At 37.4% G+C, this 14,643-nt stretch overlaps 2 protein-coding genes across 2 annotated transcripts; one reads left to right on the top strand and one right to left on the bottom strand.

Moving 5' to 3' along the window:
- Positions 1 to 1,103: 1,103 nt before the first annotated feature.
- Positions 1,104 to 6,723, bottom strand: cct4 (chaperonin containing TCP1, subunit 4 (delta)). Its single transcript, XM_051115634.1, has 13 exons — positions 6,451 to 6,723; positions 5,630 to 5,682; positions 5,412 to 5,501; positions 4,912 to 5,020; positions 4,174 to 4,438; positions 3,950 to 4,082; positions 3,725 to 3,864; positions 3,482 to 3,578; positions 3,279 to 3,389; positions 2,935 to 3,065; positions 1,538 to 1,772; positions 1,340 to 1,453; positions 1,104 to 1,244 (listed from the first exon to the last, which is right to left on the bottom strand). The coding sequence occupies exons 1-13, from the start codon at positions 6,557 to 6,559 to the stop codon at positions 1,230 to 1,232; spliced, it is 1,602 nt and encodes a 533-aa protein (XP_050971591.1). The 5' UTR covers positions 6,560 to 6,723; the 3' UTR covers positions 1,104 to 1,229.
- Positions 6,724 to 6,806: 83 nt separating this feature from the next.
- Positions 6,807 to 14,111, top strand: pus10 (pseudouridine synthase 10). Its single transcript, XM_051115646.1, has 18 exons — positions 6,807 to 7,069; positions 8,259 to 8,388; positions 8,475 to 8,696; positions 8,774 to 8,860; positions 10,537 to 10,571; positions 10,654 to 10,765; positions 10,838 to 10,899; positions 11,115 to 11,160; positions 11,274 to 11,338; positions 11,418 to 11,503; positions 11,884 to 12,009; positions 12,158 to 12,214; positions 12,348 to 12,424; positions 13,009 to 13,064; positions 13,165 to 13,282; positions 13,356 to 13,498; positions 13,725 to 13,824; positions 13,928 to 14,111. The coding sequence occupies exons 2-18, from the start codon at positions 8,263 to 8,265 to the stop codon at positions 13,964 to 13,966; spliced, it is 1,557 nt and encodes a 518-aa protein (XP_050971603.1). The 5' UTR covers positions 6,807 to 7,069; positions 8,259 to 8,262; the 3' UTR covers positions 13,967 to 14,111.
- Positions 14,112 to 14,643: the final 532 nt, after the last annotated feature.

The following is a 14,643-nucleotide window of genomic DNA, read 5'->3' as shown; positions in this document are numbered from 1 at the left end:
TGTTGAAAAATAATTAAAAAATGTTTAATAAACAAAACATAATTATGTATGTCCCAAACACTTGCATGCTATTTTGTTTCCTGTTATTTTCCTTCCATTATTATGAATTGTATGTCTATTTATATTTTCCATTCCCGCTGAAACTAGACACCATCACAAAATTTGTAATGGTTTTACTGGTTATAATGGGGCTTGTATTGGTTTTAATGGAAACTGTAATGGACCCTGCTGGTCTCTACTGGCAATCGTCACCTTCTATTGGTGGCTTGTTAAAACCAATAAATCCTAGTGGAATATGTCTCAAAACACACTATGGTTTTAATGGTTAAAAGTTGATGGTTTGTAATGTTTGTAATGGTATTTGTAGTGGAAACCATTAGAATTTTCTGTGATCTGTTATATTGTTTTTTTTTTTTTTCAGCATGCGTTTACTGTACCAACTGATTTCTAATTACTTTACCATAAATACATATTAAAATCCATTAATCTAGCTGGTTTTAAATGCATAAAATGTATAAATACCACATCCAAATATGGTAATTTTGGTCTCTTCCACCTCCAGTTATCTTGATTATCTGTATCTATTCAAGAAAATCATAATATTGAATTGGATCATCTGGACTGTGGAAAATAAAAAAAAAATTAAAAATAATAAATAAATAACAGAATATTTTATAACTAACACCCAGGAAATAAAATGGATAAAATTCTGTAAATGTCAACAATTTTTTTTTAGCATCAACCCAGATCCCTGACACAATAGTAAGTTATTTTTAAAAAGAGTTCATTGCTCCACTAAATTTAGGCAAAAACTGTGACCCTGTTTCCCATTCTGGTGCTTTTAGTATTTTTTTGTGAATTTTAGAAAATGCAAAACTGTTTTAACTTGCAAGGTTGTTGATTACAAGTGCAAATCGTCAGATCTTGATTTCAGACTTTCTCAGGCCTTAGAGCAGAGTTCTGTTTCTGATCAGATAAGACGATTAACTAACAAGATTAAACTTACTGACCTGCAGAAATGCACTGATCATGACAAGCACCATGTAAATAAATTACTACATGTACCACATATATTAAATACAAATAATAACGAAAGACAAGAGTTACTGTGTCAAAAAAAAACGTTTTATTAAATTACTCCAGGTAACAGCAACAGACAGCGACAGATCAGTTGGTCTTATCGGGGTGCTAGCATGGGGTTGGATCTTCCTTCACTAATCACATTCACTTTATCGCGTGTTCACCTGCAGAAGAAACGAGCCATTAGTGCTTGTGAGTTTACGGTCACCATCAGTGCTAATTTTAGGGTCCTTTAAAACTCAGACAGCAAATCACTTACGAGATCATCAATCTTGAGGATGCTGCGGACCGTTTCTGTTGCGAGGGTGAGTGCGCTGATGGAGACCAGCAGAGGCTGAACTACCAGCTCCTCCAGGATGTTAGAGATCCCACCCTGAGAGACCAACAGACACGTTACACACATTTGTTTCATGTTTTGTGTCAGAACTATATGAGTACTATTGGTTGAAAGTCACACCTTGCGGACGTTAATCCCAGCCGTCTTCTCTCCCTGTGCGTGTCTGTTGCGCAGCTCAGTGACCGTAGAGATGGGATTAAGGCCAGCGTTCTCTGCCAGAGTTGAAGGAATGACCTCGAGGGCATCGGCGTATGCACGCACACAGTACGCCTCCATGCCTGCCAGACTGCGGGCATATTCTGCCAACCTCAGCGCCAGCTCAATCTCTGGTGCTCCACCGCCAGCGATCAGAGCTCTGCAGACAGACAGGAAGATGAGTTAGCAAACAGCTTCTACTGACACAAACACCTGAAAAGTTTTGCCTAAAAATAAGGCTGCCCTCGACAAAAGGTTTTTCTGGTTGACTAGTAGTCGTTCATTTTAAGCATTAGTCGACTATTAGTTGCACGTTTATTAATAAACCATATAAATCATCATAATAAGCCTTTAATTGAATACATAGCCGTATAAGTGCTTCAGCGCATGCAAAAAAGGCTTGCCACAGTGCACGACAAATATAATAATTATGAATGCGTCAGAGGGAAACAGCAAGGAGACTCGTCATCTCTGCAGTAGTGGATGCGTCTGTATGCATGTTTCATACGGATTACATAATCTGAGAATATTTGTGTTCACAGAGACCGAGACGGCAGAAAGCGCATCCAGTTCTCATGAATTATTTTACAAAAGTGCAATGTTTTGTTGTTATTTAGAGTGCACACAAATAAACAGAGTCTTTACAGATTCAAAAGATGTATTACTTTTATTTGTATGACCAAAAACGACAGAATATTTTAAGACCAAGTGACCGGACCGGCACCTTCATCTGTCATGCAGTGAGCGTGCTACTGTTCAGCTTCCACATTACATAAACTTAGCATTATATCACTTGCTCACCAATGGTTCCTCTGCAGTGAATGGGTGCCGTCAGAATGAGAATCCAAACGTGATAAAAACATTACAGTAACACACACCACTCCAGTCCATCAGTTAATTACTTGTAAAGTGAAAAGCTGAGTGTTCTCAAGAAACAACTATAACTGAGGTGTTTTAAATTCAAACCATTTCTTCTGGCCAAAATACCATTTCATAATTCATTATAAGGCTTCCTCCAGTTAATCTCAATCTTAACAGATGGCCTGGTGTGGATTACTTGTGGATTATTGCGACGTTTTTATCAGCTGTTTGGACACTCATTCTGACGGCACCCATTCACTGCAGAGGATCCATTGGAGAGCAAGTGATGTATTGCTGCATTTCATCAAATCTGATGAAGAAACAAATGCATCTGCATCTTGGGCGGCCTGAGGGCGAGTACATTTTCAGCAAATTTTCATTTTTGGGTGGACTACACCTTACAATAATAATTCTTATCTGTGGAGAAATCCATAAAAACACTCCCTTGCAATCTTGGTTACCTCTTCTTGACCAGGCAGCGGATGACACAAAGGGCATCGTGGATGGATCGTTCTGCCTCTTCAATCACCAGTTTGTTGGAACCACGCACAACAATACTGACTGTCTTTCCAGGATTTACACATCCTGTGATCTACACACACAAATCGCACACAAAACCCTGCTGTCATTATCCAGCACAGACCAAAAAACAAAACAAAAACCTCACATGCATCTCCGTATATGGAGAATCTAAGCAAATATCAGTTTGCAAATTATATTTCTCATCCTGTATGCATGAGAAAAACAAAAACATGTTCAGTTGGAGATGCATGCAGATGCACCTCGATTATAAAAGATAGGTTACCTTCACTAGTTTGCCAGATCCATCCAAGCTAACCTCTTCTGCTAGCTCTGCTGTTCCCAGCATCTCTGGAGTGAACTGGTCAATATGAGCTATAGGTTTGGTGCCAATAGTCTAATAGGAAAGAAGAAAAAGACATAAGTGTGACAGGCAAGGCAGAATGTGTATTCAATACTAGACTAAAGCTCTGGATATGCTGGTCATACCTTGCAGATGAACTCAATTTCCTCCCTCTCAATGTCTTTGATCACCATGATCTTCATCTTGTTTAGGAAGTGGACAGCCAGATCACTCAGTGCATCTCTAAAAGACAAGAGCAATCACAAACACCATGAAAACCTCTGACAGTTTTCTAATAACCTAAAATATATTATATAACAATAGTTTTATACAAGCTCACAATTAAAATTTCATTGATTGTGTGATGAAGTTTTATGGTGATTTTGTACCTCAGGATGGATTTCTGGATGAGCAACACAGTGCAGCCGGCTTTCTTAATCTGTTTGACCAGGTTGAGGATGTAAGCTCTCTCCTCACGGAGCACACGGTCCATCTGAGCGTAGTCCGACACCACGATCTGATTGTCCATCTGTCCCAACAAGAGCATCACACAAACCACATTAACACAATGACTATGATATTTTCATATATCAGTTTTAAGCATGATCACATACATCAGTTTTGGGAGGGGAGAGGCAGAACTGAATGAGGCCGATTTTGGCTTTCTCCACACGGGACACTCCAGTGTTCACCACCCTCTGAGTCAACACCAGACCATCCACCAGCTCACAGTCATCAATGGTCCCTCTGCAAACACAAACATGTCAATAAAATGGCTTCTGCAAACAGAAGCCTAAAAACTGACTGTGCAATATTTAAATTCTATCCAGTGTCTCACCCGAGTTTCTTGACAATGTGGATGTCACGGAGATCAACGCTGGTGGCGGTGGCGGGGTCAATGACCTTCATGACGGCGTCAACACTCATGGGTGCGAGCAGGCTGGAGTACTGGGACACCACTTTAGAGCAGAGTGAGGTTGTGGCACTGTTCAGAAGAGTCTCTCTGTCACTGAGCTGAACCGGCTGACTGATGGACGTCAGGATCTCCACACCTTTATCTACGGCCTTCTGGAAAGACTCGGAAATGATGGTCGGGTGGATTCCTGGCAGGAAACACAGACCGTAAAGATCATGCTGAATAATTTGTCAGAAATAAACAACACTACAGCATATGAAGACATATGATAAAGGGTCAAAAGACACCCTAAAAGGTTGAAAATGACTGTGAAAGATCTGTATCAGAGGACTGAATTACTTAGTGCACAGCAAATCAGTACTGACATATTTAAATCGATCACAATTTAAAGGGACAGTTCACCCAAAAATGAAAATACTGTCATATTCAAACCTGTATGAGTTTCTTTCAGCTGCTGAGAAAAAAAGAAGATATTTTGAAGAATGTTTGTAGCCAAACAGTTCTTGTTCCCCTTTGTCTGTCATAGTATGGAAAATAAATTCTGTGGAAGTCAATGGCTACCATCAACTGTTTGGTTACCAACATTCTTCAACCGAAGAAAGAAATTCATATCATATTGCATGATGTATAAAGATTCAGTTTAACATAACTAAAGCTTACCTTTCTGAAGCAGTTTAGCACAGGCATCAAGAAGAGCTCCAGCAATCACCACCACTGATGTAGTGCCGTCACCAGCCTCAATATCCTGAGCTTTAGACAGCTCCACCATCTGAAACACGCACAGAAACATCCCATAACACTCTAGACATGTGCAATAACTAGGATTGGGAAACATTTGGAAGCTCATGATCTGATTCAATTCTTGAGGTCATAATTCGATTCAAAATCGATTCTCGATGTGCTGCACTGATCTCATTGTTCTGCCTTAAATGTATTATTGTATTACAAATTATGTTAACTAACATTTATTCTAGAAAATTTGCTAACTGATTAAAGTGGGAAGATGATAGAATCACAATGCATACGCAGTGAAACAGGCAAGTCAAGCTATGCAGAAACCAAGTTCAATGTAATCTGAATAATATCAATCTAACACAAAAACTCATTCAGCACTTTCAGGTTGTATAAAAAAAAACAAAAAAACAAAAAAAAACATTTACCATTTTGGCTGCAGGATGCAGCACCTGCATCTGTTTGAGGATTGTGGCTCCATCATTAGTGATGGTGACGTCTCCCTTTCCATCCTGAATCTGCAGAAAACAAATACATTCTCTCAGTGCACTGAAAATATACAGCCACTGATATACAACCAAGCCAAAGTAAGCATAAAAACGTGATATATGGTAAGATTTATAACAGAAAATCGTAAAAAACAAACCATTTTATCCATGCCCTTAGGGCCCAGACTTGTTCTGATGGCATCTGCGACAGCTGTCAAACAAAAAGACAATTTCAATCATCAGTCATTACACCTGCTCCCATATACAAATTATAATTATATAATTATATAAATATATTTTAAAGTTTTTAAATATATACTGTATAAATATTATATATATTTAAATGTGAAATATCACATTAATACAGAAATAGAATTTATATATTTTTTTCCATGTGAAATATATCATTATATATATATTTTATAATTAAAATAATTTACTTAAATTGAAATAAAATATATTTTCTGTTCTGAAGTCACTATAATCGAATTTCTTTTACTTTTTCTAGAAAAAAAAAAAGAATTTACTTAATGAAACCTGTAATCCACATATTTTTTTATTTAATATCTATTTTAAAAATATGTATATAAAATATATACTTTATATAGCATCTTATTTTTATATTTTGACTATATTTATACTATTTATGTTTATTCTTTGAGGGTACATGACTGATTCTGTCATGTGTTGTCATAAAGAAGACCACACCTTATATGGACGCAAGTGAGTGGTCATTGTAATTATGAGGAACATGTCATGACTTCATATTCCTCCTCTAATGGTTTGATATATAACGATCACTTTTGCAGAAATTAAATGATAAATGGATTTATGCAGATACCGTCATGTTTATAACGGTAACGTTACATGACTTTTATACGCTCATGCTTCCCGCTCTGTCATGGGCTGCAATAATACAATAAAACAAATCCCTGTCAGAGTTTCTCACAGCTTTGACATGAATATCCAGATCTCTCACCTTTCCCGGCGTTGATGTTGCTGAAGCGGATCTGGGCGGGTTTGTCCCGGTCCACATACGCGCCTCCTTTGTTTTTAGATGCGTTTACAGCCGCTGCGGCTTCAGGCATGATGGCTAATATTTATGTTATTTTGTTCCTCAGAAGTCACAGACGGAGATGGACGTTGTCCGGTCTCTCTAGGCCGTCTGTGCGGTTCGGATGGGTTCAGATAACGTTCGGCTCGTATATCCGAAGCAGAACCTTCCAGATCCACCGGTCGCGACAGTAACAGAGAAAGGACCCCGAGCGTGACAGTGCGGCGCGTCAGGATGACGTTTACGGGTGTCTTAAAACATGCCTAACGTTAGTGTAGATGCAGTTGCAGAGTAAGGAAATATATTATAGTGGTTCAGCAACGCCCCCATAGACATATATGTCAGATTATGTTGTGTTAAAAATTTTGTTGTATATGATTTACGCAGTTTCTGCGTTTTAAGATAAATTAGTTAAATGCAAAGTTTGTTGTAGAGTGAGACAGTGAGCTGTGTTCATAGACACATGTGTCAGGACGGCGTGGAAGAAGCCGCTTCACTGTCTTTCCCTGAGGTTTGACTGCACAATTGAAGCGATCTAGTGAAGGTAAGCTGAATGACGAGCATGTTTAGAGAGAGCTCATTCAAAAACACAGCTGCCCTTTGTGTTTCTGATATAAATGCGCTGATGTAGCTTTTATGATGTGTTATCTAGACATTTTTCTTAAAGATTTTTATTAAAAATCCGAAATATTATCATTTTCTTACATCATGATGATGCTTTTCAAGCAATCAACTTGCCCTTTATGTGTTAGCAAACATGCACATTTTAACTAAAGCATCATAAATGTGAATTCATGCAAATACTAGCCAAGATTTTGACTTTAATGAGGGGGTGAAAACTTGAAGAATTTTAATGTCAAGGTAAATTTAACTGATTCTGTCTTCTGGGAAACATGTAAGTAGCTTCTGAAAGGCAGCACTAAATGAAAAAAAAAATATTTCTGCAAAATAAGAAAAATGTACACATCTTCATTCTGTTCAAAAGTTTTCACCCCCCAGCACTTAATGCATCGCTTTTCCCTCTAAAGCATCAGTGGGCGTTTGAACCTTCTGTAATAGTTGCATATGAGTCCCTCAGTTGTCCTCAGTGTGAAAAGATGAATCTCAAAATCACACAGTCATTGTTGGAAAGGGTTCAAATACACAGAAATGCTGTAAAACCAAAGAATTTGTGGGATTTTTCTGAAGAACGGCAGGCAGTTTAACTGTTCAGGACAAACAAGGGATTCGTAAACAATTATCACTAAACAAAAAAACACAGCTGTGGATCATTGAGGTGACAACACAGTATTAAGAATCAGGTGTATGTAAACTTTTGAACGGGGTCATTTTTATAAATTCAACTATTACTTTCTTTAGTGGACTATATGTAAACATCTTTCTTGTGAAATATCTTATTCAGGTCAGTGCTAAATAAAAAATAAAATGCATTTTGTACAGTCCCTTCTATTTTGCTAAAATAATTAACATTTTGCAGATTCTGTAAGGTGTATGCAAACTTTTGACCTCACCTGTACATAGAAACTTACTGATTAACAAACTAGCATATCTTTATTAAAACTAGTCTTAGTGTGTCATTAAATTGGCTTGAGATTGTGTCTTCTGTTTCACATCCTATATGAACTAATCCAAAACGTGTCATCATATCTTTAAATGTTTTAACATTTATTTAGCACAAATTTGCATAATGTTTAATGATATATTTGGCATTTATTCTCTGTTTTTTTTCTCAGCAGTATGCTGTCCCTCAAAGAGAAAGACCGGCCCATTGTCAGAAAGCTGTTGAGTGCGGGCTGCTGTGTGAGATGCGTTCTTCGCTTCTGCTGTGTGGGAACCAGCTCCACTTACAGACGATCCTACGAGGTCTCTTATGGTTCAGCCTGGTTTTGTTTGATATAGCTGCATCGTGTATGTACATGTCACTGATAAATGAACATTCTCGTTTGTAGGACATACACAAAGAGCTTCTCGCCTTTATCAGTGAGGAAGACAGCCCGCAGTCCCACAGTGCCTCTGGTGATGACAAACCCGACGACCCGCCGAATAAACGCATGAGAATAGATGAGGGCAGCACGGAGGATTCTGTTACACCAGCGCAGACGGACTCAGACATTTGTCCCGTCTGTTTAGGAGTCCTGCAGGACTTCTGTGATCCCACCTTCGCCAAACAGGTGTGATTATTATAATAAAAGGCTGTTGTGTATTCTGCCGCTGTGTGAACATAGCTTATGGATTTTATTATCTGCAGGTTTCAGATGCGGTGAAAAAACAACAGTACGAGTTTGATAGTCTAGTGCTGACTGTTTCTCTTCCCGCACAGCTGTCCGTCAGAGAGGTGAGTCCTGCTGCCATTGATTACTTGTTTTTTTACTAATTATAAGGTGCTGGTTCCCAAAATAGTGACTGTTTTGCTCAAGCACATTACACTTCTACACAAAAATTGGATTTGCTTTCAACAACCTTTTATAAGGTGAAAAATCTTGTATTAATTAAACAGCAGAAAAAACTGCCACAACACATGATTATTGACTTCCTCTGAGCCAGATTACAACTATTTATTCAATTCCCACAATTCCCCATCTACAGTTGAGGTAAAAAATGTACATCCCCTTGTAGAATCTGCAAAATGTGAATTATTTTACCAAAATAAGAGGGATCATACAAAATGCGTGTTATTTTTTTATTTAGTACTGACCTGAATAAGATATTTCACATAAAAGACATTTACATATAGTCTACAGGAGAAAATAATAGTTGAATTTATAAAAAATTACCCTGTTCAGAAGTTTACATATGCTTGATTCTTAATACTGTGTTGTTACCTGAATGATCCACAGCTGTGTTGTTGTTTAGTGATAGTTGTTCATGAGTCCCTTGTTTGTCCTGAACAGTTAAACTGCCTCCTGTTCTTCAGAAAAATCCTTCAGGTCCCACAAGTTTTTTTTTTTTTCTCTTCTTCAGCATTTTTGTGTATTTGAACCCAACAATGACTGTATGATTTTGATATCAATATTTTCACACTGAGGACAACTGAGGGACTCATATGCAACTTTTACAGAAAGTTCAAACGCTCACTGATGCTTCAGAAGGAAAAATGATGCATTAAGAGCCGGGGGTGAAAACTTTTTGAATTTGAAGATCAGGGTAAATTTAATTATTTTATCTTCTGGGAAACATGTAAGTTTGTTCTGTAGCTTCTGAAGGGCAGTACTAAATGAAAAAATATGATATTTAGGTAAAATAAGAAAAATGTATACATCCTCAATCCTTTCAAAAGTTTTCACCCCCTGGCTCTTAATGCATTGTGTTTCCTTCTGGAGCATCAGTGAGCATTTGAACCTTCTGTAATAGTTGCATATGAGTCTCTCAGTTGTCCTCAGTGTGAAAAGATGGATCTCAAAATCACACAGTCATTGTTGGAAAGGGCTGAAACACGCAAAAATGCTGAAAAACCAAAGAATTTTCTGAAGAACAGTGAGTAGTTTAACTGTTCAGGACAATAAGGGACCCACAAACAATTATCACAAAACAAACAAACAAAAAAAACATCTGTGGATTAATCAGGTAACAACACAGGAATCAAGTGTAAACTTTTGAATGGGGCCATTTTTATAAATTCAACCATTATTTTCTCTTGTGGACTATATGAAAATGTCTTTTATGTGATATTATCTTATTCAGGTCAGTACTAAATAAACAATAACATGCATTTTGTATAATCCACCTTATTGTGGTAGAATAATTAACATTTTGCAGATTCTGAAAGGGGGATGTAAACTTTTGACCTCAACTGTATTTGTCTATCCATCTAATTTGAAAAATCTGTTTATTTTGTAAACCATTTGAAACATAATGGAACTTTGTGATGGAATTATTGATATTTTTATACTCAGCATCATCAATTAAGGCAATATTAGGCCTTTTTTGTGCATTATTAGGCCTTTTTTCAAGATGCAGGGCTCTGTAATTATTTTGTTGATCGAAAAAGTGTTTCTCTGTACATTTCCACAGCATTCCTGCTGGTTGCATGTCAAGAAGGAAGTCAGGTATGTAAGCAGCACACATTTCCCATCATCCCCAGTAGTGGCGGCAGTATCTGTATGAAGTCACATGATGCTGTGTTTCCAGGGAGAAGAGCATGTGTCTGGGTAAAGATGATGTTATTCAGGTGAAGGATGCGTTCAAGTGGGCCGTACAGGGAAAGATCGGACAGGAACTGGGAGCTGCTGTCGTGGCCAATGTGAGTCCTTCTTCTTGATTGGCTTTCTGAATAATTCGCTATTATTTGATCTCTTGGTTCTGTGATCCACAGAGCCCGTGTGAAGTGAGCGTCGGCTTTATACATCCGGAAACAGAGAAAGACTGTCATTTCTTGTAAGTGGTTCTATGAGAAGAAATGTTTGTTAAATCATTTCTCTTATATTTCTACCAGCCTACCAACTAAAAACATTTTGAAAATGGACTTTTGAAGTGTCTCCCAAACGCATAAATGTGAAATGTAAACACAGATTTACTTGTCTTGCCATCATGTAGAATGAGACCAAATGATGTCACTTCTGGTTAACACTGATGTGTCTTTCTTTGTACAGAGCGAACACCTGTCCAGACTGTTTCAAACCCACCAAAAACAAAGCGGTATGATTTTGCATGTTGTGTTTCCAGTCCTCGATATGTTCCTGACCTGTAAAATAAAAAGTGGCCTTTTTGAATATATAAGTAGCGTAGTTGTGTTCCTCTTTGTCTCTCAGTCCATCTTCACCAGGATGGCGGTGGTTAAAGCCCTGGAGAAGATCTCTGAAGAGAAGTTTAGCAAGTGAGTGTTTTCAATCTCCTGCTCACATGAGATTTAGTTTTTGACTGTTCCCTTTCAATTTGTGATGTATTGTGTGCAGGCATTACCCATGTCCACCGAAGAAACCGAACACTAGATGTACAGCGCTGGACACCACATGTCTCCACACGTCTGTCTTCATAGCAGGTAAGGCCTAAAAAGTTATTATATATATTGTGAAATATTATTACAGTTTAAAATAACTGTTTTCTTTCTGAACATGTTTTAGAATGTAATTTATTTCTGTGATGCAAAGCTGAATTTTCAGCATCATTAATCCAGTCTTCAGTGTCACATGATCCTTCAGAAACCGTTCTAATATGCTGATATTATCAATGTTAACAGTTTAATATATATTATGATATATATATTTTTAGGATTCTTTAAATAGAAAGCTAAAATGAACACCGTTTATTTAAAAATATAAATTAACTTTTGATTAATTTACTGCGTCCTTAATGCAAAGCGTTAATTTCTTTTTAAAAAAATCTTACTGACCCAAGTCTTTTGATGGTCTGTGTCTCCAGGTCGGTATAATAAGTTTTCGCGGGAGCTTCCGCAGACGCCGTGGGTGATTGATGGAGAGAGACGGATGGATGGATCTGTGGAGGAGCTGATCGCTGCTCCTCTCCTGTCCTCATTCAGAGCTGACGGTAAGCGTCTGTGCATGAGATCCCAAATTGTAGATGGAATTTATATTATTTTCAAATGCCACTGCAGACACTGAAAAGATTGATTTCAGACACGCAAGATTTGCTGTTGCTTATAAACAGACTCTTTTTCCTTGTCTCTTCCATGTAGGTTTTAACTTTTCATCTTCGGGACGAGAGGATGTGGACGTGAGGACTCTGGGAAATGGTAAAACGCAACAGAAACAGCATATTTCCAAAGTTATTTGCTTCTGGTTTCTTTATATGTTACAGAATTGAGGTTTGTGTTGATGTGGTCATGTAATTGTTATAATATATGTGTTGTTTGTGTGGTTTCTCAGGTCGACCGTTTACTGTAGAGCTGCTGAACCCCCATCGAGCAAAATTCAACAGAAATGAAATCAAACAAATACAGGAGGTACAATCACTCAAAGATAAAATAGTTCACCCAAAAATTAAAATACACTCACCTTAAGGCCATCAAAGATGTAGATGAGTTTGTTTCTTCGTGGGAACAGATTTGGAGAAATTTAGCATTACGTTGCTCAGCACTGAATCCTCTGTAGTGAATGGGTGCCGTCAGAATGAGAGTCCAAACAGCTGATAAAAACATCACAATAATCCACAAGCAATCCACACCACTCCAGTCCGTCAGTTAACATCTTGTAAAGTGAAAAACTATGTGTTTGTAAGAAAAAATCCATCATTAGGAGATTTTTCACTTCAAATTGTTGTTTCTTTCTAATATAAGAGTCCTCTAATGTTGCTTTCTCCAGTGAAAAAGTAATTAGTCTGAACTAGGGGACAAATGTGCACTGATCAAGCGCTGTTTACAAGCCAAAACAGTGCTAAACAAATATGTTAGTGGATTTTGATGAAAGAACAACAGGAGATGGACATTTCAGTGGATTACAGATGTGCATTTGATGTTAAAATGCTTTAAAGATTATAACCACAAACCTGCTAATGTGCATTTTGGTGCTGTTCTCTTTTGTCCCGCAGACGATCAACAAGTCTTCTGACAAAATTAGAGTACGGGACCTACAGATCGTTACAAGGTGTGTGTGTGTGTGTGTGTCATATAAGCACAAATATCCATTGTTAGTCAGAGATCTATGCAAGAAACTGCATTTTGAAGTTGTGTCTATATTTCATCAGAGAAGCAACAAGCCGCATGAAAGAGGGTGAAGAGGAGAAGACTAAAACCTACAGCGCCCTCATCTGGACGCAGAAAGCCATCGACGGCAGTGATCTGGAATTTCTAGGAAACATTAAGGTCTTGCTGAGCTTTCTGATCTGTTTGAATTGGACATGTGAGAAGAGACGTGCTGATGATTGTGTGTGTTTAGGATCTGAAGATCGCTCAGAAGACTCCACTGAGAGTCCTTCATCGCCGGCCGCTGGCGGTCCGGCAGAGACTCATCCACTCCATGAGCTCCATATACCTGGACAAACACCACTTCACCTTAAAACTGTGCACACAGGCCGGGACGTATCCTTACAAAATACTGTAAAAGCAGTCAAATTGTGAAATATTATTACAATGGTTTTCTTTGTGAATATATTGTAAAATGTAATTTATTCCTGTGATCAAAGCTGAATTTTCAGCATCATTACTCCAGTCTTCGGTGTCGCATGATCCTTCAGAAACAACAGTTAAGTTGCTTCATATTTTTATGGAAACTGTTGCATTGGTTTCCCTTAACAAAACACTGCAGTTACATTAAAGAGTTTGTGCACGGAGACTTCGGCCGCACGAAACCCAACCTCTGTGACCTCATGAAAACCGACGCTGATATTCTAGAGCTGGACGTCGAGGTGTGTTTTATTTCTTATGTAATATCAAGAACTTGGATGCATGATAGAAATGTTTATAAGTGCTGAATGTCGTCTTAAAGATTTCTTTGTCTCTGTGTTTCAGTCCGTAGACATCGACTGGCCTCCTGCTATTCCAGATTGACATTAGAAATTTTTTGAATAATTTTGTATGTCAGGACTATATATTTCTGTCATACAGTTCTTTGTTAGTTTGATTGTTATTTGGCTGAATTAAGGCAAATGGCACTGAATGCATTTTCTTTAATAAAACTGCCTTTTTTTTTTTTAATGTCATGTTTCTCTAGGAATAGTCTAACTTGTTTATTTTGATATTTGATTTGCATAGAAAAAAAGGATTTTTGGATTTGTTCCTGATTACATTTCTATAAGTTTTAGGTTAAATCCTCACAGTTACATTAAAATATAAACAAACCCATATTAAGGCATATGTTGAGGTTTCATTTATATTTAATAGTATATTAACAATAGTACGTTTTCAAAATGAAAATTTTGCTTCTAGTGCAGAATTTAAAAAAAAAAAAGGTAATTGAAAATAAAACACATGAAATCTAATTTTAGTGCTGTCAAATTGATTAATCGCATCCAGAATAAAAGTTTGTTTACAAAATGTGTGTGCTGTGTATGTACTGTGTGTATATATAAATGCACACACATACATGTGTATATTTAAGAAATATTTACATGTATATATGGGTTTATATTTATATATTTTTATATTACATATAAATATGCATTACATATATATTTAAGCACACACATATATGTGACCCTGGACCACAAAAGCAGTCATAAGGGTAC

The sequence above is a fragment of the Labeo rohita genome, chromosome 1 (genome assembly GCF_022985175.1).
Source record: "Labeo rohita strain BAU-BD-2019 chromosome 1, IGBB_LRoh.1.0, whole genome shotgun sequence".
Taxonomy (NCBI): Eukaryota; Metazoa; Chordata; class Actinopteri; order Cypriniformes; family Cyprinidae; genus Labeo; species Labeo rohita.
This window is presented reverse-complemented; position numbering and strand designations above follow the sequence as displayed.